General features: G+C 41.8%; 1 protein-coding gene across 3 annotated transcripts in view; it reads left to right on the forward strand.

Moving 5' to 3' along the window:
• The window catches only part of MME (membrane metalloendopeptidase), a 352,340-nt gene extending 329,092 nt beyond the window's left edge, over positions 1-23,248 (forward strand). For all 3 annotated transcript variants that reach the window (XM_069213314.1, XM_069213315.1, XM_069213313.1), the window contains exons 21-23: positions 3,163-3,258; positions 6,029-6,105; positions 21,024-23,248. In XM_069213314.1, coding sequence (XP_069069415.1) covers positions 3,163-3,258; positions 6,029-6,105; positions 21,024-21,123 — 273 coding nt within the window. In that variant the 3' untranslated portion in view covers positions 21,124-23,248. The remainder of the gene's footprint in view (positions 1-3,162; positions 3,259-6,028; positions 6,106-21,023) is intronic.
• The last annotated feature ends 4,510 nt before the right edge of the window (positions 23,249-27,758 follow it).

A 27,758-nucleotide genomic window follows, 5' to 3' on the forward strand; every position in this document is an offset into this window, starting at 1 on the left:
CACCTGAAGTCTGGGGCTTTTCAGGAAAAGATATAGGTCTCCTCAAAGGTATTGAACCTGAATGAATAGCTGTAGAGCCAAATTCTGAACGTCAGAGAATCCCACAATTCAACATGACACCTGAAATGATTGCAGGAATTACTCCAGTGATTGACTGACTCCATGATTGTGCAAGGAATACTTAAAGAGAATATGGGAAGTCATTGTAACTCTTCTATCATGGGACTACGGAAACCCAATGCAAAGTACTGCATTGTCCAGGACCTTAGAAAGATCAATGAGATTGTAGTTCATTGTTATCTTGTGGTGACGAATCCAGGTGTGATTTTGTTTCAAATTCCATGTGAGGGCAAGTGGTTGACTGTGATCGACCTTTGCCAAGCATTTTCCTCCATACCGTTACATGAGGAAAGACAATTCCTCTTCACCTTTTGGTTTGACAGTTGTGTTTTTCCATGGTGCCAAGTCCCACAGGGTTATCCTGAGAGTCCATCTATTTTTAATCAGATTCTGAAGAAGAACCTGGAGACCCTAGAGATGCCCTATCGCGCACTCCTGATCCAGTTTAATGATGGCCTGTTGGTGGTGTCAAACACGCAGGAAGATTGCGACAAGCCACAGTTGCGTTGCCCTGAAGAACTACTTAGCTGAGAATAGAAAAAACATAGCCATGACCAAATTGCAGTATTGTAAGAGAGAAGTTCTATACATTAGACGTCACATTGAGAAAGGTGCAAGGAAGGTGTTACAAGAGAGGAATTCAGAAATTCTGAAAATTAATCTGCCAACATCTCAGAAAGAAGTCGGGGTGTTCTTGGGAATGCTAGGTTTCTGTCGTCAGCAAATTCCCAACTTTTTCCATTTAGCCAAACCTTTACAGAGTTTGACACACAAGGGTGTGTCAGATTCGGTAGCATTGGATGATACTTGCATGCATGCCTTCGCAGAGCTGAGAGAAAGTCTCTGTCATGCCCCTGCTTTGGGATGCCTGATTACAACAAATGCTTCACTTTATATTGCAGTGAGAGGGAGGGATGCACGCTCTCAGTGCTAGCACAGTTACATGGAAACACTGTGCTTAGTTTTCAGCTATGCTTGACCCAGTGGCTTTGGCGTTGCCTGGATGTCTCAAAGCTGTCGCAGCCACCAGTGTCAGCATACAACAGTACAAAAGTATTGTTATGGGTCATCCTTTGAATGTTTTTGTGTTCTTTACTCTGCTGCGATTTTGTGAACTTGAACAAAGACCAAACACCTCACAAGCAGCAGACTGATACGCCATAAGAAAACAATCTTAGCTGCCTCAGACATGAGCCTCAAGAGATGAATGACACTGAATCCTGCAAATTTGCTGGCATTAGTTGTAAATGATGCAAATGTTGGTGATGAAATAGATCATGACTGTCTAGATATCACTGAACTGTGCACTCTCTTCTTCATCTGCACTCTTTTGTATCCCTTGTAATGTCCAAATATGACCAATCCACAAAAAGCAATTATCAGCAAAGGTCTCTAGATGTTTCCAATATTTCCACTTCCTTAATTTTTACTTCCTAAATTTCCAAACCATTTGCCAGCAGCTGCAACTTCACAACCCATAGCTTCCTATGCACCTGTTGCTTCAAGCTCTTTTATGTCTCCTTTCAAGTAAGTAGAGTTCTTCGTATAGTTCTTCTGTTTCTTACTATTATCACGAATGTAAGACCAACAGTGTTGAACTTTTAACATTCAACAGACTCCACCCTCCTTCATGAGAAGGATGTCTAACCCAAGTCTAATTTGCAAAGCCATTGATCTTATGGCAACCATCTTGGTATTGATTGATAATAAGGCACTGGTTGTACTAGTGGACAACCTATCTGCAATGGTAGACAACATCCTTGTCTTTAGATCATTCATCAATGCACCAAAAATATATCCTTCAATTTCTAAACCACTAGCACCTCTCTTAGGGCCGGATGTAGGTACCAAGCAAATTGCGACTTGCAATTTGCGAGTCGGAGCGACTCGCAAATTGCAACTCGCAATTTGCTATGCAGAACCTTGTCTCAGACACCGTCTGTGAGTCGCTATGGGGTCGCAAAGACCCACCTCATTAATATTAATGAGGTGGGTCACAAATTGCGGCCCCATAGCGACTATGGGCACTCACTGACATGGAGGCCTGCTGTAGTCAGCAGACCTCCATGTTCGTGACTGCTTGTCAATAAAGCTGTTTTTTTTTTTTAAAGTGTAGCCCGTTTTCCTTAAAGGAAAATGAGCTGCCCTTAAAAAAAAATCCGAAACCTTTTGTTTCGGAATTTTTTCAGGGCAGGTAGTGGTCCTTTGGACCACTACCTGCCCTGAAAAAATATTTTGGGGTCCATTCACAAAGGGGAAGGGGTCCCATGGGGACCCCTTCCAATTTGCGAGTGGGTTACCATCCACTTCAAGTGGACGGTAACTGCGACACGCGGTCGCAAATGGAATTGCATACCACTGCGAGTCGCAAAAAGGAAGGGAACACCCCTTCCTATTTGCGAGTCGAAAATGCATTTTGCGAGTCGGTCCCGACTCGCAAAATGCATTTCTGCATAGGAAACACCTGTTTGCAAGTCGCAAACGGCAATTTTTGCCGTTTGCGAGTCGCAAACTGTTTCCTACATCTGACCCTTAGTTTTGGTGTTTCCTTCCCATACAAGATCACTGAAATGTTAAATATGATAAATCTTTGGAAAAACTATTCCTAAATAGCATGTGCCATACCATCGTTTAGGTAATCTAAAAAACATAACCTCCACAAATGAAGCATAATCTAGGCTTAACAGGATCTTGTCCTGCCAACACTGGAATCTGATGACTTCAACTAAGTCGTTATTGGAAGCCGGGGATCCCTGGCATAAGCAATTTCTCTGGTTTGGACCTCAACACAATACACAAAAATACAAAAATAATAAATACTGTGTTGTGTATTGTTCTACTGTTTTAGTAACCTTTTATAATGGTTAAGTTATACATAGGGTGGTAGTGCTGTAACATTTATAGGTCTGAAAATAGGATTAACCTAACAGATGTCTTCTCTAAGCACTGCTAAGTGTGGATGTCTCTGTATTGTTGGTTTATTTTGTAATAATATCTGAAGCAAACATTTTAAATGTTCATGTCTGTTTTTATGTGATCCAGGCCTACCAGAACTTTGTCCGGAAAAATGGAAATGAAAGATTACTTCCTGGCGTTGACCTGGACCACAAGCAGTTATTCTTCCTGAACTTTGCACAGGTACAGCACCATACATTATTGTATTACTTCTTAACCGATAAGAATGAGTTCTGTGTGATCTAGAAATTTAAATAGTTTAGTGTAACTGGACCTATTGGGTGCCAGCAAAAAGCAACGGCTATATTTTATTTCTGGTGTTCACCTAATTGTTAGTGGGTATATAACCAGAACTTAATTCAGTGTTAAATCTTTAGATCAAGTACATTTCAAAACATATAAATTCCTACAAGTCACTAATGATGTGGTCTAATGTTTGACATATTTTAGAATTGTAGGAGTGTGTTAGTTTGCTATTTATTCACTTGCAAACAAAGATGTGGAACACTCCTCAATTCAGCCGTGTATGGAATGGTGAAACCTGCATTACATTTGTACTTCTGCATTTTATTCTTCAAAAAGTATGCAAATGTCAAAAATGTGTTGGCAAAATAGTAGCAATCCACTTACATGGTGATTTAATAATAGACAATTTACTTGATGTGATATAATTGTAGGTCTATATTATTGACTTGTTTATAGTGTCATAACATCAAGAGTTTAAAAGTGTGCCAGAACCAGTTGATCCTGCAGGTTGTGTTCCTTCCTTACTCCGGTTTACAAAATTCCTTGCTATGTCTTTTATATCAGTTTTCATGAACTCCACTCTAGTACCCATGATTTCTATAAAAAATGTGTCTTTATCTCAAACCCTAATTGTGAAGATGGACGTCCTTCAATTATTTCTGTTTTTTTCCTTCTTTACTGGCATATCCTATTTCATGATCACTTGTTTAAGAAACAATCTCACATAGAATATGATTAACGTTGCTTTTGTTACAATACACCTGGCATATGCAAATGTCCTGATACTCCTATATTCGCGCCTACTATTCACATCATATGTTTTCTGAGATATCTAATTATTTGTTCATAACATTTCTGTGGCATCGTTTCATGGCTAGATTATTTATTTGTACTTAATTGAATTGGCTGATACGCCTATAATGTTTTACTATACCCATATCTATTCTACTCCTTCTAGATACTACTAGGATTTTTTTGTACTTTGTCATTTTTACCAAGTTGACTGTCCGTGAATCCAGCACAAAAGTCAATATGGGTGGACCGTCATATCGAAAGTGTATTTTCTGTATGTCCAAGATAGCCACAGCATTACATGACACAACGTGGCAGCCATCATGAAAGTGGCTACTGTGAATGCTGTTCATACATTTTCTGTGATTCCAAGATGGCTTCCATGTAGCATTGTGCCATGTTACGCCATGTCACGTTTCATCAAAGTATTTGGTGGCCGTCTTGGAAACAGCATAAAAATACATTTTCAAAATAGCTTACCACTGCTGTTGGTTTTACCATTACTGGCGTCCAATATTGGCAAAGCCAATAGCAATTAGTGGCAGGTAGCAATGTGCCGGGTGGAGGGGGGGGGGGGGGTGCAGAATGTATTGAGAGAGTGAGAGAAGGGAGAGAAATGCAGGGACACAAGAGAGAGGCAATGGAGGGAAGACCCCCACCCACGGTGGCTAAATCCTGTTTCCTATGTAAAAACTCAGCCTATCGTTTAGAAAGGTTACTTTACCCTCACACATTTTTTGGGAATCAAGGTCGTACCACGGTGCAGGTCATTGAGCACTGATGGAAGCATGTCATAGCGTGACCAGTTTGATGCACCCAAAGGCATGGATTGTACACATCTTTTTAAATTCCATCTCCTGTTTCTTTAGCATAGGGAATGCACATTTTAATAACTCTCTTAAAATGTGCAAAGTGTATGCATTTCATATTAGGTGAAATTCAGGAATGGTCAGAAAAAGACTTGCAGACTTTTTAAAACATTTCATGCAAGTGGGACATTTAAACCCATTTTCGATGTCGAAAAGCGCATTATTTTTAAAGAGAAACAATGACCGTCTTTCCCTAAATTTAGTGGACATCACCACGCAGTGGTACCAGGAGGGGCTGAAATATCTCAGCATTCCTCTGCAGTTTCAGCACTGCAGCATTGAGACATATGCTTTCATTCGCGTGGCGGTGCTTAGATCTGAATCCATTAGAGGGAAAGTTCATCGTTCTAAGTCAGACGCCGATTGCCGTTCTGAAACTGACAATCTCTTCCTTAATAAAACCACGGCAAGCGTTCAACTGTTTAGTTCAATATAGCTACCTTCAAATAGATTGAATCCCAAAGATACCAAATAATATAAAGAAGAAAAGTGCAGAAAAGAGAATGTGTCTTTTCCTGTGCAAGAATATAAAATGACATTAAAATCTACAAACTTCGAAGAGAAAATGGCGGTTACAATACTTTTTCTCCTTTAAGCAGTCTCCCAGGAGCAGAAAATCTGTCAACGTTTATAGCGGTGGAATCTTGCAAAATTTTGTAAAATTTGCACAATGCAAAATGTAGGAAGTTTACAGAATTAACTGGCATAATCATTTTGCAAGGACTTAAGTATGCTATCTGAAATCGAGGAATGACTCACATTAATTTTAATATGCTTATTTCAAAATTGCCCTCCGAAGCTTTTCTTATTTAGAAATGTACTAATTTATCTGTACATCATTCAGTATATATTTTAACTGAGTTTCAAAGCAGTTGGACATTTGTTTGATTCACACTTTTTTATTATGTAATATGGAAGGAGTGATTTCGATGAGTCTCTGGATTTCTCGTGGTTTACAGAACAAGTCATACCAATAGCAGAAGGTCTGTTGTGAACACGCTGTTTGCTAATATCTACTAAATCTGCAATGACTCCTCATACTCTAGATATGGTGTGGAACATACAGGCCGCAGTATGCCGTGAACTCCATAAAAACAGATGTGCACAGTCCAGGAAAATTCAGGTCAGTGGAAAAATATGATATTGTGTTTCTGTGGAACTCATCAGTGCCAGAAAAATGCAGACGATGAGGAAAAGCCAAGGCTAAACGTGTAAAATGCGTTTGTGTGGCATAATATTGCATGCATGTTGTGAGCTGGACAGTTTTAAATTAGGTTCTCATGTTGCTCCTTCTGTGGCCACAGTTAAGTGTCTACCCAGAGCTCAGAACCTGATTTTTTACCATCCTCTCAGAAATAGCCTACTCTCAGAAGACGCAGATTGGCTCTGAAATAGGCAATGGTACTGCGGGCATATTATTGATCTCTATTGTTTCTCACAAAATTTCAGCTCAGTGTTGCATTATCCAGTTCTGTAAATAAATCATGAAGTGAGCAGTTTTCCAAAATTAGGTGCCGGAGATAATAATGTATATAATGGTTCAAGGGACATTAAATGGTCAATTTCCACTAGCAGATTTATGCCTGCATTCGGTATGTTAAATCATTTTCTGAAATGTCAAATTATTTCCAGAGTACCTCTGGAAATCTGTAACACTGGCAGCTTTCCGGACCTGAACACAAGTCTAAGTATTTGCACGTGAGAAAATGCACCTAATAGAACATTCTCTAAATGACTAAATCTGATGGAGAATCAATTGGGAAAGTGTTATCCACAGTAATATTCTCATTTCAAGGCACGTTTTGCCAATCCATTCCCCCGCTGATGTAGCATTTTCTCAGAAAGTCATAGATTCTCCCAATCTATGCACAGCCCTGATTTTTCTGGTTATCCCTGTTTTTTCACCCTGATGTTGCATTTATATAATGTGAATCCTGCTAAAAGGCTGAACAAAGAGGTTGATGGCCATAGGAAAAGGTATAATCAACATGTTTGTTTTCTGAGAGCCGAAGTGGATGAGTACTGCATTGTGATGTACTGTGCTCCTCCTTAAATTGGGGCAGACCTGCGATGGTACTAATGGATATAGGGATGTTGTTTCAGATCCCAGGTGCATAAATAGAGAAATCTTGTTGCACTAGGTTTTCGGCATTTTTTGATCTCCAGTTTGATAGTATCCTAAGGGCCATTGAAAATGATTAGCTTGTCAAGTAGAAATAATAGGGTGCTCATTGTGAGGGTTTTTGTAGATAATGTAGCTTGTTTTGAAGATGGGGAGGCCCTGGAGGCACATCAGGGTGAGAATAATGTGGTCATATTTTTTTCAAACCCTTGACAAGCTTTAAGGACGCCTTTACAGGGTAAGGTTTGGAGAATGAGACGCCACAGAGCAGGGATGAAGCAAGAGCGTGAAGACTTGAATGAGTTCTAAAGCTGCTGTCTCAGAAGAATGGTTTTCTTTTCTTTAGTCGAGAGAGATAACCCTAGGCTGTCTCTGCTTTCTTTGTGATTTGTTCCTTGAGGGTGAGATCAAATGGTGACTCTGACTGCCTTCGTGTTGCATGAAAGTTGTGGCTTGACCTCATCCAGGTTTATGTCTCTGAGCCTGATTTGGACTACTTGTTGCTTGCTGGTATGAATGAATAGCAAGAATTCTGTTTTGGTAGGTTCAGCTTCAGGAAATGCTTGGCATCCAGATACGGGGTAGATGCAGTTAGTGTCAGAAGAATTACTAGGGCAGAGGAAAATCTAAAGTAGATTTCTGTGTTGTTGGCACTTTGGTGAATTTTGGTGCTGTTATTGGTGAGTAGAATACCAAGCGACTGTAATGGTCATGGGGCGCTACCTTAGTTTCAGAATTTACCTGATTTGAGAGTTATTAATGAATTGTGGACTACAGGGATTGGTGCAGAAGACATAAGATAATAAGGAAGGCTTGCAGATAGTGGTAAATATCGAAGTGGGCATCTTAAGAAGGACTTCAGAAACTCATTCTTCAAACATTGTTAGCACCCTATTTCAGATTCAGAGTTAAGCTCAAATATTACATTGATCCATTATATTTCCTCACCTAAATCCTCCCAGGTATTACCAGGAAGGATATCTGTGGGTATAATATGATATAATATGAGTGAACCGGTGAAGGCATGCAGATAATGTTCTTGTAATAAGGCTGATGGGATATCCATCGTATCTTTGACAGATTAACCAACTCGCAAACACCCTTAGGGTTTGATTTTGAGTTTGGTGGATGGCACACTCATTCACAAACATGATGGATGTCCCATCCACCATTAAACAAGTGCTTTACAGCCTGTATCATTTGCAATAAGGCAGACTGGATATGTTTTGGCAGGGTATCACATCCGCAAAACCCTAAACAAGAGTTTTAATTCATGTTGGTTTTGCAAATGGGCCACACCCTATACTGGCAGAGACCCCTCAAATCTAGAGATCTCTGAAGCTATAGGGGTCATTTGTGCTCTTGGCAACGTAGTTTGGTTAAAATGTAACACCAAGAAGCTTCCCATGTGCTTGCAGCTTGAAATAGTTTTAGCTCTAAGGTAAGGATCATATAAAATGTGCGTTTGGGGGTTCTTTGAAACCAAAATCAATGTCCCTGAGTCCCTGAAACATTTCTCTCTGTGCATGAGAGACATTGTTTCATTTTCCTGTTTGTGAGTGCCATCCCTTCCACAGCAGAGAGACAATGAAACGTGAATTGGCAAAGCTAATAGGTCTGGCCTTAATGTGCTAATAAGTCTAGCGTAATCACACTAAAATGAAAGTCCGAATTGAAGCCTCACCCACCTTTTAAACAGTCCTGTTTTTATTTTTAAGTCAAATAAAGGTTCGATGGCAAGGGAATCTTCATTATTGTTCTCCTTTGCCTTAAATAAGATTAAAGGAATAGAAGGTCTACACAGAAGGCTCAATTTCTACAGAATCATGTTTTGATACAGAAAGAAAATTAGGACCTTATTGAATTCAGGGGTACCTCCAGTATAGATTGACTTTCCTTTCTAGAAAACCAAAAAAAGGTAAAAACTACCTGGGTCTTGTTGTGCTTATGAGAGACCACCAGATGGGAAGGGCAACTGGATAAACTCCAGGGCGTGGTGAGTGAGCGCAGTGAGGAGGAACATGAGCAGTGGTGGGTGGGGCAATGGGGACTACATAGGGGTAAGTGGGACAAACAAATGAGAGGTGTTGGTAGGTGAGGTCAAGGAGCACACTGGAGAAGAGGGAGTAGAAGGAGGAATGAAGGGGGTTGCCAGTGGGAGAAGCAAAGTGCAAGATACAATGAAGGGAGCCAACAGGAGCAGAAAGAAAAGCCTCTAGTTGTGCATTTATCTTTCATGGAGTTCAATGGAAGCACTGGATTGGAGGCTAAAAAATCCTTACGAAAAGCAAGTATTATCAGATAGGAGAGAATTACAGCCCGGAGATGAGCCAAGATGTGATTGACAAAGTATCAAACTTGTGGCTGAAAGAGGGTGGTCACTAAAAGCTAAAGATTGATGGGGTGGACCTGTAGCACACTCTAAGCATATTCTAAATGAAGGACTGTTTCACTGCGCTGCTGTTAACCTGGTTTAAAATCAGTATAGGAATGTGTAAGAAATTGGTTTATTGTTTGAGGGGGTGGAATCCTCACTCGGACATCAAGCACAGTCCATATCAGGATGAACCACAAAAGTCACAGAATTAACCTGTACGCCTGTGGTAGCTTGGCACAAGCGCAGCCAGGCTTAACTTAGAGACTAAGTGTAAAATATGTACCTCACAAACAGTAACAAATTGAAAACACAACGCATGAAAAAACTCAAACCCATTTGGAAAAACAGAGTAAATAATGATGACAGAGTGAGAAAAATCAAATCAGTACAACCACAGATATTTGATGGTTAAGTTTTTAGGGAAAACAGCATATCTTGTGGTCACCTGGTTGTGCTAGATCGGGGGAAAGTCACAAGTTCAGGCCAACCTTAATGGAGCATGGGTCAGATACAGGGATCAGGTTAGTCCTACTGGATAGTTTCCTTCTTAAGGCTGGTACAAAGAGTTCTGTTAGTGGTGGAGGAGGCCACGAGGAGTAGGTGGAGCTTTGTGGATGGTAGTCGCTATAGCGTGAAGAGCAGGCCTGGCTTGGCACACGGTTGTCATTGTAGCGGGAAGGGCCAGTCAGGCATCATGGATGGTAGTTCCTAGGGCTCTGCTTTGAACTTAACCAGATGCTATTGCTTCTGTAGTGTGGAGTGCATTTCTCGCATTGCTCGGTGTCACTGGCAAAGTAGGGCAGGATCAGGGACTCACTCGAACAAAGGCTGATGAGGCTTTGGCAGGGCAGTTGCAGGGAGGACTCTGAAGATTGTTGTGTCCTTTCAGCTCACGCAGGAGGCCAGTCAACTGACCATTGGAGTCACTTTGGTTTAGCCTGGGATGATGGTAAGCAGGTATAGTCTTCCTTCTCAACAGCAAGATAGTCCTCAAGCAGCAGGCTAGTCCTTTGGAAGCAGGGCAGTACTTCATCTGTGATATCCGCAGGTTGAGTGTTCTGAAAAGTGCCTCTGGAGGGTCAATTTTTATACCTGATGCCAACTTTTGTGTGGGGGGATGGCCTGTCCTACCCTCTCATCTGCTTCTGGAAAGTTCACCCATTCCGTGTCAAGGCTCTATACAGTCTAGAGGTGAAAAAAGGAAGACAGGCCTGATGTCAGATTCCTTTGAGAGTTCAGGAGTCAAAGCCAAGTGAAGTGTAACTGAGGCTGGATACATCACCTTACCCAGCCATCCTGAAAGGATGGTCCGACCTGTCCACACCCAAACCCCTTTGTGTAACTATCTGGATGGAATACACAAACAGAGCCATTCAGGGGCATTTTGCCAGGACTCCGACACAAGGGACAAATGGTTGAGGCAAGAAAATTACAACTTACTAAAAGTGGTGTTTTCAGAATTGCGACATCATTTTGAATTACAATTCATTTTAATGTGTACACCATATCTCAAACTGCTCCCAATCAAATAATAAAGTAACCCAGTGTTAGTCAATGGGAGAGATAGGCCTTACCACTGTGAAAAACGGCTTTAGGAGTTTCTCACTACTAGGGCATTAAAAACTAATTTTTCGATACAATTCACCCTGCCCCGTGAGCCTTTAGGCCCTAGCTTAGGGGTAACCTACACGTTTTAGCAAGCATTGGCAATGCCAAAAGGTCTGGCTTTAAAACAATGTTGTGTGGTAACTGTTGAAAATAGCCCTTTCTGCAGGGTCATACCCAGACTTTTTGTCTTTCTCCACCTCATTGTCTTACTTTGTTCTTGTTGGTTTTAGGATTCTGGGCCCTTTACCACTGCTGACCAGTGCTAAAGTGCAGGTACTATCTGCCCTGAACATGGTAACATTAGCATCTTCACAATTGGCATATCTAATTTACTTTTAAGTCCCTAATAAAGTGCACTATATGTGCCCAGCAACTGTAAATTAAATGCTATTAGTGGGCCTGCAGCACTGATTGTACCACCCACTACAGTAGCCTTTCAAACATGTCCGAGTCCTGCCACTGCGGAGCCAGTGTGTGCAATTTTAAACTGCCATGTCGACCTGACAAGTGCACCCACTTGCCAGGCTCAAAATCTTCCCTTCTATTACAATTAAGTCACCCATAAGGTAGGCCCTAGTTATTTAAAAAGTTGGACATGTGTTTTTAAGTTTAACATTCCCAGATAGTGAAAAAGTCTTAAATTAATTTTATAGCAAGGTCTGTAGCTCTCATTGGATTACATTGGGGTTACCTTTAAACATCTTTTCAGCGTAATTTCCAGTTGACGAAAGATAGAAATATGGATTTTAGTGTCTCTAGACTCACAATTTAAAATCACAACTTATGCTGAAATCGAATTTCAAAATTTAAGTCTGAAAATACCACTTTTAGAAAGTTGTCATTTTCTTACTTTAACCATTATGTGCCTCTGCTGTCTGTCTGTGAATACAAGACTGGGGTTGTTGACACCTGGGCTTTGTGAATTCCCTTTAGACAGTCACACACAAAGGGAGCTTGGCTGTCACAATTGCATCCTGATGGCCCATCACCAGGCTGATGGATCACCCTGTGCTAGATGGGTGGGAGGAGCTGAAACTTACACCTAAATAGGGATGTCCTTCTTCTCACACAAAGGGCTGCACAATCCCCTGTAGAGTGTCTGGAGCCAAGGAAGGGAGGGGGCAGGGACCCTGTGATTTTCAAAGGCATCTTTGAAGTCTCCCCCAAAGGCACATTTGAGTATAAGTACTGGGCCCCAAAACCAACCAAATTAGATCTCTCCTGGAACCAAGAATACTCTGACAGGAAGAAGAACTGCTGTGCTGCCATGCAGGACTGCCACTATTACTTCCATGGAGCTCGATGACGATGCAGTGTCTCAAGTGCATTAAAAATATTGACACATCATGCCCTCACTGTCATGGTCTGCCTGGATTTTGAATTTGCACCAGTCCCCTACGACCTCATGTAATCTTTTGACCGCTAGTGACTTCTAAGCACCGTTTTCACATTTAGGGGATCATTACGACCCTGGCGGCCAGCAGAACACTGGCGGTAACACCGCCAACAGGCTGGCAGTGTTCCACCAGGGTATTATGACCATGGCGCATTAGCCACGGCCATACCACCGGCCCCTCCACTATACCGCCAGGCAGTCAAAATCCCCAGGGCAGCGCTGCAAGCAGTGCTGCCCTAGGGATTATGAGTCCCCAACCGCCAGCCTGTCCATGGTGGTAAACACCGCCATGGAAAGGCTGGCGGTAAGGGGGACTCGGGGTGCCCTGGGGGCCCCTGCACCAGGGCCCCCCAGGCACAGCCTCATCGCGCATTTGACTGCCCGAATTTCGGGCAGTGAAATGCATGCCGGGTGCTGCTGCACCCACTGCACATCAACATTGCTGCCGGCTCTATTATGATCCGGCTTCAATGTTGATGTGACTTTTCCGCTGGGCTAGTGGACGGAAACTCTGTTTCCATCCACTGGCCCAGCGGAAATGTCAAAATAGGGTGCCACGAATACCTCCAGCACTGGCGGTATTGTGGCGCCCGCGGTTTGGCAGTCTTTTTTCAAGACCGCCGAAGCCGTAATGAGGGCCTTAATCTTTAAAAATTCATATCTCATCTTCCAGTTGGATTTTCGTCATTTTGGTCTTGTTTGACTCATATATATTTCTGATCTTTTGTTATTGCTTCATATTTGCTGTAGACTCAATGTAACATCTGAATTTGTAGCAGTAGATTTACAACTGTAATAAACTAAAGTAAATCCTAATAATGCAAACTGAAAGACCTGGTAGTTAGCAGTTGAAATGACAGCTGGTGTTTGGGTTGAGCTGGAAAACAACCATTCCAAGATGTGCCCAAACATGCTTACTGTAACCAGGGCCATCAAAGTCAGTTGAAGGGTAATAAAGGGGTTATGAGGATGGTTGTAGCAGAGAGGCAGTGGTGAAGAGGGAGACAGATGTGTTGGTGCTGCTCTTCCCTTCCTTAATTCACAGAAATATGTAGCATGGTGTGTTGGCATGGACTGCTCGTTCCCTCTTTCTTTTGTCACTCTCAACCAGTCGGGTCATGGCACCCTGGTTGTCTCATATATCGGCTTGGGTTGGGGGCATTGTATGCATTAGCGGTGTTGTGGCTCCTCAAGATGGTTCCCCTTCCCCTCTAATAGTAACCAGCTACCTACTGGTAACATGTTTCTATAGATTCTTTTCTGAATGTGGTGGGAAGTCTGATGCTAGACTTACCTGTAGTTCCACTGTACTCCGATTGCTCTCTCCACCTCTGTCTTCCCACAACCCTATAGACCTTTTATGTCTTACCAGTGCTTCTGTTGCAAATGCAACTAAGACATACCCCGAAAACCTTCCTTCCTAAGACTATGATAGGCCTCTAAATGGAAATCTACAAATCAAGCTCATCACTTTCCTGTCTTGCCTTTATTTTTCCTTTGAGAAATAGTTTTTTTTCTGGGCTACTATTAGCCTTCAGCACAACTGTGTTAACTGTAGAGTACTGAGGCTAATCTCCATATAGAGACCCAATATACCACTGCTGTTTTTCTAAGATGACTGAGAGACAAGCAAAGGAAAGCTCCAATGTACACCACATCATGTTGGAGACAGTCCTGCTACTACACAAATTGTTTGCTGTGAAGCTAGATAGTAAAATCTGAATAAATTTGAGCATCCAGCAAATTACTGTGGTCAGGAAAAGTATAACTGCTGATAACTATTGAGGTTTGCAACTCAAGAGGACAATGGAAAGAACCCACTGAAATTTACAAGAAAATAAACACTGAAAACAGAAACCACATATATGATATATGCACCACTGACAGCACTAGCAGTACTCCTCCACTGGTATTTTAAGAGTTTAAAACCTGGGCTTCTCTCATTATGAAGTGTCCATTGCAGAATTGTGTACCATCGAAGTGCTGATACTCAGTTAAAGTACTGAATACCCTAAATGAGTTTTGCCTTGGGAACGTTGGCAAGGAGAGTGAGGTTACTGCTGAAGGACTGAGGGAATCACAGTAATGTACGCTGACAGCAGTAGTAAACATTGAGCAATTGTCATTTAGAGAATCAGGAATATTAAGCACCCTGGGGATCATTTACTGTTTACTAGGTGGTTGTCCATCCCAACCTTGTAGCAGAGGTTCTGAGTGCTGAATCTAGTGATCCTACCAGCTTCATGAGAATCATTTCACTGAAGGTACTTATAACAAGGCAGGCAAATTGCTTTTGTCAAAAATGTAGTGCCAGCCATAATGGCCTGACAGAATTGTTTTGTGTACTTGGAAACAAACCTTGAAAGTAGGGAATTCCTTTTTGAAAAACAAAATTGAATGAACTTCATAGATAAGTTTCTCCCTGTCTCTAGGGGCCATTAATGATTTTTATTGCTCAGGCCTGTCACGCTTGGTGTGGCGGACCCTGGTGGGTAAAATATGTCACCAGGCCACTAGAGTCATCTGAGATCTCACTACTAGAAACCTGGAGATTGCCCACGTGTAAAGGTGACGGCCTATGGTGAGCTTGACAGAGGTGAAAAACACCAATTTACATTTTGGCAAACACTAAATGTAGGAAAGTACCATCTTGCCTGGCATGTTACCCCCATTTTTCACTGTATATATGTTGTTTTAGTTTTATGTGTCACTGGGACCCTGCTAGTCAGGGCCCCAGTGCTCATAAGTGTGCCTGAATGTGTTACCTGTGTTATGACTAACTGTCTCACTGAGGCTCTGCTATCCAGAATCTCAGTGGGTATGCTCTCTCATTTCTTTCAAATTGTCACTAACAGGCTAGTGACCAATTTTACCAATTTACATTGGCTTACTGGAACACCCTTATAATTCCCTAGTATATGGTACTGAGGTACCCAGGGTATTGGGGTTCCAGGAGATCCCTATGGGCTGCAGCATTTCTTTTGCCACCCATAGGGAGCTCTGACAATTCTTACACAGGCCTGCCTTTGCAGCCTGAGTGAAATAACATCCACGTTATTTCACAGCCATTTTACACTGCACTTAAGTAACTTATAAGTCACCTATATGTCTAACCTTTACCTGGTAAAGGTTGGGTGCTAAGTTACTTAGTGTGTGGGCACCCTGGCACTAGCCAAGGTGCCTCCACATTGTTCAGGGCCAATTCCCCGGACTTTGTGAGTGCGGGGACACCATTACACGCGTGCACTACATATAGGTCACTACCTATGTGTAGCTTCACAATGGTAACTCCGAATATGGCCATGTAACATGTCTAAGATCATGGAATTGCCCCCTCTATGCCATCCTGGCATTGTTGGTGCAATCCCATGATCCCACGGGTCTCTAGCACAGACCCTGGCACTGCCAATCTGCCTTTCCCGGGGTTTCACTGCAGCTGCTGCTGCTGCCAACCCCTCAGACAGGTTTCTGCCCTCCTGGGGCCCAGCTAGGCTTGGCCCAGGATGGCAGAACAAAGGACTTCCTCTGAGAGAGGGTGTTGCACCCTCTCCCTTTGGAAAATGGTGTGAAGGCAGGGGAGGAGTAGCCTCCCCCAGCCTCTGGAAATGCTTTCATGGGCACACATGGTGCCCATTTCTGCATAAGCCAGTCTACACCGGTTCAGGGACCCCTCAGCCCTGCTCTGGCGCGAAACTGGACAAAGGGAAGGGGAGTGACCACTCCCCTGACCTGCACCTCCCCTAGGAGGTGCCCAGAGCTCCTCTAGTGTGCTCCAGACCTCTGCCATCTTGGAAACAGAGGTGCTGCTGGCACACTGGACTGCTCTGAGTGGCCAGGGCCAGCAGGTGACGTCAGAGACTCCTTCTGATAGGCTCCTTCAGGTGTTGCTAGCCTATCTTCTCTCCTAAGTAGCCAAACCCTCTTTTCTGGCTATTTAGGGTCTCTGCTTTGGGGATTTCCTTAGATAACAAGTGCAAGAGCTCATCCGAGTTCCTCTGCATCTCTCTCTTCACCTTCTGCCAAGGAATCGACTGCTGACCGCGCTGGAAGCCTGCAAAACTGCAACAAAGTAGCGAAGACGACTACTGCAACTCTGTAACGCTGATCCTGCCGCCTTCTTGACTGCTTTCCTGGTGGTGCATGCTGTGGGGGTAGTCTGCCTCCTCTCTGCACTAGAAGCTCCGAAGAAATCTCCCGTGGGTCAACGGAATCGTCCCCCTGCTACCGCAGGCACCAAAGAACTGCATCACCGGTACCCTGGGTCTCCTCTCAGCACGACGAGCGAGGTCCCTTGATTCCAGAAACTCTGTCCAATTGACTCCCACAGTCCAGTGACTCTTCAGTCCAAGTTTGGTGAAGGTAAGTCCTTGCCTCCCCACGCCATACTGCATTGCTGGGAACTGCGACTTTTGCAGCTACTCCGGCCTCTGTGCACTTCCGGTGGAAATCCTTTGTGCACAGCCAAGCCTGGGTCCACGGCACTCTAACCTGCATTGCACGACTTTCTAAGTTGTCCTCCGGCGACGTGGGACTCCTTTGTGCGACTTCGGGGGAGCACTGTTTCACTCCTCTTTGTAGTGCCTGTTCTGGCACTTCTGCGGGTGCTGCCTGCTACTGAGAGGGCTCCTTGTCTTGCTTGATGCCCCTTCTGTCCCCAGACGCAATTGGCGACATCCTGGTCCCTCCTGGACCACAGCAGCATCCAAAAATGCTAACTGCACGACTTGCAGCTAGCAAGGCTTGTTGGTGGTCTTTCTTCAGGAAAACACTTCTGCATGATTCTCCACGGCGTGAGTGATCCGTCCTCCAAAGGGGAAGTTCCTAGCCCTTGTCGTTCTTGCAGAAACCTCAGCTTCTACTGTCCAGTAGCAGCTTCTTTGCACCCACAGCTGACATTTCCTGGGCATCTGCCCATCTCCGACTTGCTTGTGACTTTTGGACTTGGTCCCCTTGTTCCACAGGTACCCTCGACTGGAAATCCATCGTTGTTGCATTGCTGGTTTGTGTCTTTCCTGCAGAATTCCCCTATCACGACTTCTATGTCCTTTGGGGAACTTTAGTGCATTTTGCACTCACTTTTCAGGGTCTTGGGGTGGGCTATTTTTCTAACCCTCACGGTTTTCTTACAGTCCCAGCGACCCTCTACAAGGTCACATAGGTTTGGGGTCCATTCGTGGTTTGCATTCCACTTTTGGAGTATATGGTTTGTGTTGCCCCTATCCCTATGTGTCCCCATTGCATCCTATTGTAACTATACATTGTTTGCACTGTTTTCTAATACTATACTGCATATTTTTGGTATTGTGTACATATATCTTGTGTATATTTGCTATCCTCATACTGAGGGTACTCACTGAGATACTTTTGGCATATTGTCATAGTACCTTTATTTTTAGTATATCTGTGTATTGTGTTTTCTTATGATATTGTGCATATGACACTAGTGGTACTGTATGAGCTTCACACATCTCCTAGTTCAGCCTAAGCTGCTCTGCTAAGCTACCATTATCTATCAGCCTAAGCTGCTAGACACCCTATACACTAATAAGGGATAACTGGGCCTGGTGCAAGGTGCAAGTACCCCTAGGTACTCACTACAAGCCAGTCCAGCCTCCTACACTAAATGATTATCTTTGTGTTTTTTTCTATGCTGTTATGATACTGATTCCCTTCATTTTTTTTTGTCTTGTAACGCTTATATTTTGATGGTATAAAATGCATAGATTTTCAAGACTTCTCTGCTGTCTGGACTGTAGGTGGGTTTTTGTGTCTTATTCTAGATAGCCTGGAATTTAGAATTGCATCTCAAGATAAACACATGCCTATTATGAAAATGTCAGTGCAAACGTTTATTGATGAACGTTTATACTCAGAATCTTTATAGGATTAAAAAACACAATTATAATATAAAAAGGCAAAATGCCTATATAAGAGAGAGGGAGAAAACGGTTGATGAAATGTATTTTCACTTGTAATTCGTATGGATTCTTAGGAACTGCTCAATTGCAATTTGAGTAATAGTGACAGAAAACATAGACCTTCTTAACTATAAAAACTTTTAAATATGATTTCTGCTCAAATGTTGTGCACTATTAGCTGCATATCAAAATACATTTCAGCTGAAGGTCATTAATAAACTGATTAAGAGAGCATTTATAATCGTTTTCTTTTTGTCAGAGGATTAGATCAGGGCCTGCTTGTTTTCTGTTTTATCTGGTTCATCCAGATAATATTACTCAGAATTTGGCAAAGATTATACTGGGTAGAGCATGTATGGCAGTAAAGAACTTTTGCCAGGTCAGCAGTCTGTAAATGCCTTCTGTTCCAAAGCCTTAATGGTAATCCAGTGTTTTGTAATGTAATCACATAGTTTGCGTAACTTACAGCCTGTGTTACATGGCTCACTAGTTTCAGATTTGTGTTGGGTGTAGCTTTTGTACTCCATTAGTGTTGGTTTATTCATGAATTTTATTCAACATTTGGCCCATTGTAGATGTGCCAACATGTACATATTATGTACATATTTATGATCATAAACATTGCCTCTAATCACTAATTACTTTCTATGTGTAAGGAATCAGGCTTTTAATGTGAGAGGTGGTACCCTTACCGGCTTAGGAAACACAATCAGATTAGGTCACAGCAGAATTCTAAGAGAATCACTGCTCAACTCGCTGTGGAAATAGAAGAAGCAACAGGCACTTCAACAGAAAATTGCAGGTTAATTTTAACAGAGTAAAATTTCCAAACATATAAAAATGTAAAAGCCATCCGAAAATTATCAGAATTAGCTAAAAAAAACTGAGTATTGTCTGGGTATATGAATGTTTTTTGAGGCAAATAACACCAAACAACACACAGAACCAATTTAAAGTCACCTATTTTTGGTTGACCAGGATCTAGGCACGATTTTAGGCGACTGCAGTTGAATGGCCTTATAAGCCAAACAGGTTCCATAGTCAAAGCACTTACCTTCTGATTTAAACTGTTTTATCACACTCCAAGTCCTCAGGCGGGGCAAGGCAAGATGCAGAAGAAAGGGAGATCTATTGAAATCAGATTGATTTTCATCAGGCACACACAGAAAGCTTCAGTTTTGGCACTAAAACTATGAGTGGGACAAAGCAGGATTTTGTAACTGCCAAGGTTTCTTCACTGCCAGGGTAGATTTGCTGCTTAGCACAGTTCAAGGTTTTACTTTCAGATTTAGAACTCAGCAGATGTGTTACCCTGTCACAACGGTGACAGATATCCCGTCCACTGGAATCTAAATTCCATAGAATATACTGGGTTGTGATGGATTAACCCAACCAACGAGTTCTGAATCAGGCCATACATAGTTTTTCGCTTTGAACCCAGCAGAGCACATCAGAAAGCAGTAGCTCAGTAAGCTTGACAAGAGCAGATACATTCACTTGAGGCCCAGTTGAAGATTTTTTTGTGTACAGGAAGTTTGGTCAACAGTGGTCCACTTGGTTTTCTTGGAGCGAGGAGTCCTTTGGCTTTTTATCTGTGTAGCAGAACGACAACCATTTGCCCGTTGGCGAGCCATTCCAGTTCCTGGGTGCCATGCATCATCATCTTTCTTGAAGATATTTCTTCTAAATTCCAAGGTTTGAAAATCTTCTGTGAAGGTTTTGGTGAGGTAACCGTTTTATCCTGCACACTAACAGGCTTCAACAGCCAACCCAGGCTACTTTCTTGCATCTCTTCTTTCAGAATTTCATCCCTCACTTTATTTGCAAACCAGACTTAGTTAACTAAGATAGCTCTATCTTTTTCCAGCTGCAGGAGCCTTAGCTATTCAGCCAGCCACTCTTCTGGGGAGATTTGGTGCCCTCAGGCAGCACACTACCATACCACACTACCAGGCATCACATTGGCACAAATACCTTCTCAAAAGTAACCCCCTATGTTACCCTAGGTTGTATGCCCTCTATTAATGGATACTACTAGTTGGTCCTATCCTGGAAAGTACTGACTCTCTGCCATGCTCAAAGCATCGTTTGCACCATAACACCTTTCTGCCCATTTATTTGTGTTCACTGTAACACACAATGTCAGTAATAGGAAAATAGGAATTTCCCAACCAAGAGGAGAGGAATGTTAACAATCATTAACTGTGGTCGAATGTGGGAAATCAAGCATTTAGCACTTGCCCTCCACAATCTCACAGAGACACACAGGCCCACAACACCTGTTCATTGCTCTGCTCCATGTAGTCATGAAGCTTACAATTAGAATTAAAGGAACAGGTACTTTGCTCTTATTGTGGCTGAGCTAATGCCACTATTGAATAGCAAATGCTAATACATGGCCCAACTCTGTAAATCACTTAAGTCAAGGTGCCCTAAAATGAGAATTATTTTCCCACTTGTATACATTACAAGTCCAGAAATACATTGTTTTTTTAAGTTGTTGCTAATACAATATGTTTTTCAATATTTGTGTTGGTTATATTGTTTCATTTATTAAATATGCTATTTCAATAATATTAAACCCTCTGATATTACAATGTAATTGGATTTTTCTTTATAGGGTTCTGGGATCATTACAGAATTTTCCAGAGTTTGCAGATGCCTTCTCATGTCCAAGCAATACGTACATGAACCCTTCAAAAAGGTGTCGTGTCTGGTAAAAAGTGAAGAAAAAACTTATGCCTGAAGCCAAGAGTTTCACACTAACTGAAATTATTTTTTAATGTGGCAATACAAGCTACAAACTTTACTCCCAGTTTGTTGCCAGGGATTAAAACATTCCTCCATAAGCTGAAAAGATAATCTTGGAGTTGGCCTCAGGTGTTTTTTCTCACTGGACAAATAGAAGACTGCGCACACCAAAGACTTTCCTCTAGGAATTCATATGCTTCTCAAATTGGCAGAGGAGAGAGATAAGAAGAAGTATTTGCAGAAATGGATACCTCAAAGAAGAAAAGAGTTTCTGGGAATTTCAAAGACGTGCAGATTCATTCACCTTGAACAAAAATTGATTACAAAATCCAGAGATAACCAAAGCACTAGTAGATCGCTTTTATTCACTGATCTATAAATTGACCCAAAATATTTGTATTTCTATACCAGTAATTTCTGATATAATGATTGGAGCAATAAGTCTGTTCATGAAATTAGAAAGAGAAGATGACATCGCAGAAAGGATATAAGATACTTTGTCGGAATGGAGAAGAAAAGCTCATTGGAGAATTTACTAAAAGTGTGCCATTTTGCTTGGACCTTGGGCTTTAATAAGGAAACTATAGGGGCTCTTGTTCATAGTGGGATGCTAAATCCAGAGGTCATATCTTTCTGCAATAATAACATCACTGCATTCAGGATGTGTAATATGATCCCTGTGTATAGAGTTCTGTGGAAAGATGCTGTAATAAATGCATACAGCAGGTGCAAATACCTCATGTAATAAGTTTAACAGATTTTGTTTCACTTCTTTAACTTCAGTCTGAGGTTTTGTGGAGTAATTTAATATTGCCTTGCTACACCAAATCCGTTGGAAAGATGGCCAAATTATTGCACATTTTCTACAACAAGCGCAGTACTATAAGACCCTGATTTTGCATAGACTTGAAGGTGTAAGGTATTGCCTGCATGCAAATGAACTTGTCAGGTGTAGTGTTTATTGGGTGCAGTAAACCTCTATTCTGAGTTCTTCTTGAGAAAATTAAGAATTTATATATGGAATTTGGCTTCCCACCAAATCATGCAACTGTCAGCATTTACTATGTTTTCATTTGATAAATTCAAGGTTTGCACATGGATAGGTATTTACCAGACTACTTGGTGCCAGAGCTTAGGTTCACTAATCTGTTTTGGTAATCAGCTGGCTTACACGGAATACTCATGATTTGTACTACATACAGCTCACTCATAAACATCAAACTATGGGTGTTACTCTTCAAATGATTACCTGCATAATCCTTCTGAATATAATGCAAATGTATTCTATTCATTTGAATAATTAATGCAGTACAATACAACTGACAAAAAGTTGTATATTCTGGCACATGTTTTTTTCACTAATATTCTCAAACAAATACTTTTATAATAAAATACTCTATGTTATGAACACTTGCCAAAAATACAAAAATGTTTAAATAGCTAATTAATAGCTCTGTATATTCATTTAATAATGTATTGCTCTCAGGATTTATGAAATGTACACATTGTATTTTATGGGCTTTATAAAGTAGTAATCATATTGTTATTTTATCTATATTTACAACAAATTAAATGTAATATATTTTATCACTAACTGCATAGAATTGAGGAAAAGAGTTTCTTATCTACTATATTTCACTTGTTGATCATTAAGATGGCTTTTCCAACGTATCTGTGAAGTGAATTGAAGAAAAAAGTTTCTGATCTACTATATTTCATTTTGTTAATCATTGGGGCTCTTCTTCCGACATATCTGTAACGTACTGTACAACAACCTTTGAGAGAAAGGTGTTGATTTCTGTTGTCTCAAAAAGGTGTAAAAGTGCTAAGAATCTCTGGTGCCACACTAGAAAGCTTTTACAACTTCTGTCAAATTGATCCCATTACTATCTGAATTGCTTTTAATGAAGACGATTTAAGTTTAATTTGATCAGGTTTGTGTCAATCACAAAGTAAATCATAGAGATATCCCGTTTCCATAAACCATCTTCACCTTTATTGTTTGTAGTAATGCCCTTTCATGAAATATATTTATAGACAGAAACAGTAATGAGAAGAAACACAGGTTCAAATAAAAAGAACCTTTTAAAAAGAGTAACGTTGTTCGTTTTTTCAATATACATTTACTAGTGTGTCTCATAGTAAGCAACTCCCGTGCAATATTGTGTGAGGCTAAAACCACCATGGAGGGAATACGTTTATATTTAGAACAGACCTCATTGTGTTGTCACATGGCGTTTCGGGACCCTGATTACAAGCACCCAGTCAATTTCTTCAAATAGAATCGATCCTTTAGCTATATGGCAGAAAGCAGAACATCACGTTTATAGAACTTCTCAAGGGTGTCTCTATGTAAACTGTGAAGGTGGATTTGAGACTCAGATAAATTTAAAATTACAGGGAAGTAGTTCAAATTTCACTATAATTCCAAGCCTCTAATGCTTTCTAAGTCTGGAAATGATTCTCTCCTTTAGTTCCGCCCTTTTAATAATTCATTTTCCATACCATTCCAGATTGTTCAGTTTTGAGACCCTTAGGCTCTTTCATTCCCTATTTTTTTTCTTCTCTTACATAATCAGAAAAAAACGAAACTACATTATGATCTACCTTCTCAATGGTTGGGGAAAGCATTGATTGTTCATGACATTGGCCCTCATTATGACTTCTGCAGTCAAAACAGTTGACCGCCGAAGTAACGCTGTCTAGGAGACCGCCATATAATGACTCCTGGCAGCTCTCTGCTATAAATTGGGCGAAGAGCCACCAGCAGCCATACTGGCGGTCGGCGGTCTAGTGGAAGTTGGTCCGCTGGCACCGCCACGTCATCAAAACACCGTCTGCCGTACTTTGTAATCGTCGCTACAGTGTTGTGGTGACAGGGCGGTGCCAGCGGAGCAGGCCCCATGGACTCCGTTCCCGCTCAGATGACCACAGTGAGCAGGTAAGGTGATAGTCTGAGGGGAGGAGGGGTTGAGGTGGGGGTGTTAAGTGTTGTGTGCGTGAATAGGGGTGTGAATGTGTGTGAATGGAGGGGAGGGTGTTTGTGTTCTTGTGTGTGTGAATGTGCGAATGAGTGTCAGCGTGGGTGGTGTTATGGACACGTGTATGTGTGTGAATGTGTGTGCATGGATGTGTGTGTGGATGTTGTGTGCATGCGTGGATGGGGCGGGGGTATGTACGGGTTTGGGGGTGGTGGAGGGTGGTGTCTATGGGGCCCAAGGGGTGGGAGGGGGACATGGCTGTTTTGGGGGGTGGGGGAGTGGCATACTGGTGAAGGGAAGTTAATTCTGTCGCCAGTATCCTGTCCGCCAGGGATTTTTGATTCCGGGGTTGCCGCCAGGCAATCCATGGCAGAAAGGAGACTCATAATACCGGCGGCGGTATAAGGTGGTCCCACCACCCTGTCGGTACAGGCAGTGAACTGGCTACTTTGCAGCCCATTCACCGTTGTAGTCATAATTTGGCGGTCCTGCCCCTCCGCGCTGTCGGCGATGTTACCGCCACCGCCGGCGTGACGGAGCAGGACTGCCAAACACATAATGACCACCATTATGTGCAAGTGCAGTCTGGTCTGTTGCAGTCTGGCACAAATCCTGCATTATCCACTCAGCTTTTCATCCTTCAGAAGTCGATACAATAAGTACGAATAAATTGGGTAGCAATACCAATCTGTTATTTGACACCAACTGGCCCGAATGAGTCAATATGCACTTTAAAAACACACATGTATACTCCAGAGCACTATAAAGTGCATTTCGTAGGCAAGAGTGGCACCGCTTGCAGTGCTAAGTAGTTTTTCATCACCGTGAGGCCTGCACTTTTCACAATTACTAAACAATTATTCAATTTCCTAACGTTACACTACTTATCATTTTGTGCTAAATTGAGTGATAACACAGTTTCGCCAAAATATTCATTTATTTGAGCTTGTGCTGGGCTTTACTATCCATTTTACTTATATGTGTGTGGGAGTGTTTATTATTGTGGAAAGTATGCAGTGTCAAAGTACACCAGCTTCTAGGCACATAAAGCCAAAATACAATAATAATCTTAGGGACCACCAGCCCTAAAAAATATAGGATAAAAACCTCACCTACAAAGTTACACTGTGATAACACAGTAATAAACTTAACACAACATAGCAGAATGCCAGAATCTGCTCAAAACCAGAGGAGTAGATAAAATGTCTGGCTACATTCCTTTTTGACTTTTTTTCGTTCTGCCGCTTGCAACATATAGAAAATTGGTCTAGTGGTAACATCTTTGTTGTAACTTTCACTCACGTCCTTCTCCGCGTACCGTTACCAGTATGGACATGTGAAAATGACCAGAGGTAACAGTGTTTCCACCATTTATTTCAACTTTGCCCAGCCCCCCTTCTGAACACTGCAGAAATGACTGCCGGTGCTGGACATTTTAATGTATCTACTGGTCCCGATCTAACTGGGGTTTTGTATTAGCAAAAATCGGATACCTTTTATCACCCGTTGTATGCTTTGTTTCAACGCCAGCTTACAGTTGTTGATACAGTATGAAACAAAACCGCTCGAGGTGCGGATCTGCAACTCAAATTTGAAATGGGCAAAAAAAAGATATGTTTCCCTTTTCACAAATCTCTAAATGAGCATCTAGAAAGCTACTCATTTGAAAACAAAACGACCTACACATCTTATATTCGCTCTAGGAGACATATGCTTCACCTGCTTTATTTGAATTGTGTTTTCTGCCGTCTTCACGCCTTTCCGTGTAAATATTCTCTGATTTTAACCTGTATCTTTGTTTTAGGATTTTCCAACTTTCTGCATAAACTTGACCGCAGCAATCAAAAAAATACTGACATGAATGTACATTTACCATCTCTTCAAACCATTTTGCTAATTTGAAGAAATAAACACACGCTTAGTTCTACCATTGCAGACATAGTGCACCCAACTGTACAACAATCATGCGTTCATGTGAGATGGCTTCTAGTTTGGGAAAGCCTAAGATGCTCTTCCAGGCAGTATTATCAAATGTATAATGTTCATGTTAATTCAGTGAAAGTATTTTGATGATAAATAAAATTAAAATGACAAATGTGATTTGCATCCTGTCTGTATGATCGATTCTGGTACCCACAGTCGTTAATGAAGTTTGCATTAATGTTAAATATAAAAATATTGTAATAAGAACTTAAATTGAGAATTGTGTGTTGTTGTGGAATGTCATGTCAATTAAATGTCTTTTCTCACCTCAGCAATACTAAAGACTTTATAATTTGATGTCCAAATGCGCACATGCACAAACGATGGGTTGCCATGAGTTTTTCCAACAGTCTGTGCCCAAAGGGAGAAGGTGCAGTTTGAAGCCAGATCTAGGAGTTAACCGTGTGCTGTTTATTTATTTACGTATTTTTTTTAAATCGCTTTGTGGTGCTGCAGAGTCATTTCTTGAAGGAAACTTTCCTCTTGGCCACCCAACCCCCAGGTCCGAATCACGTACAATAATCACATACAATAAGTTCTTAGAGAATGCTCCAATAATTGTTCTGCTATTTCTAGGTGCCCATGTTCGTTTGTCAACGTTTCTCTAGTGATTTGATAAGTTAATGTGTTATCACTTTTTTTTTTGGGGGGGGTCTCTTGTCTGCAAGTTTTGTTTGATCTTTGAGCATAGACTGCAAGTAACACTCATTCTTTCTTTACCACTGTGCTTCCAGCTTTCTTAGATGGTAGCAGTTGTTTTACTTGTTACATTTTGCAATTGTAAGAAATGGATTTTGTCCTTCTTCAATGCCTATGACTAAGAATCAGTTTAGCTATCTTGAGAGTGAGTAGAATATTTGACAAATGACGATTCGTAGGGCCAGATTTACTTCAAAGTGGCGCAGCACAGTGCTGCTCCAAAAGTTACAGCTCCGCGCTGCGTCACTTTAGAAATGCAGTGATGAGCCATATTTACTGAAATACGGCTCACCCCTGTGTTTCCCTCTGCGCCTGTCACGACTCACGTGCTGCTTACGCCTGGAATCCGCAGATCGAGTGGCGTGGGTCTTGAAGGTTCGGCTTTGGCCCAGAAAGGGGCGACTCTTTCTAGTAGCCACGGTGCTGTGGGCAATGGAAACGCCAAGAACAGACCGTGCCCTTTAGAAATAGCGCCAGAAGGAAAAACCCCTAAAAAGGGGAAAAAACCTCCAAACAGTAGATTCCTGAAACAAGAACAAAAACCAGGAATCAAAAAGACACAAAAATGCAGGTAAACACGAAATTGGACAAGATTCAGAACCGAAGGCAAAGAATCAGGAGCGAGACACAATCAGAGCAGATAGTGTTGCAGCGCAAGGAAAGGAAGAAAACAGAGCCCTTAAATACCAGGAAACAGGAAATGACCAACAGGAAGTAAAAGGACACCATCTTAGATAGGGAAAAGTGCATAGGACAGAATAGAGTAAGAACCATAGAGAATAGGGAACAAGGAATGCTGGGAAGAAAAAGGTAACATGGGAAGGGGGAAAAGACATAAAGAAAGTACAATAAAATGCCCCAAAGAAGAAAAGAAGAAAAGAAGAAAAAGAACAGGTAAGGAGGGGTCAGGGGGTACCAGGGACGCAAGGAAAAGCAGAGCG

Source organism: Pleurodeles waltl, chromosome 11 (genome assembly GCF_031143425.1).
Source record: "Pleurodeles waltl isolate 20211129_DDA chromosome 11, aPleWal1.hap1.20221129, whole genome shotgun sequence".
In the NCBI taxonomy this organism is placed as follows: Eukaryota; Metazoa; Chordata; class Amphibia; order Caudata; family Salamandridae; genus Pleurodeles; species Pleurodeles waltl.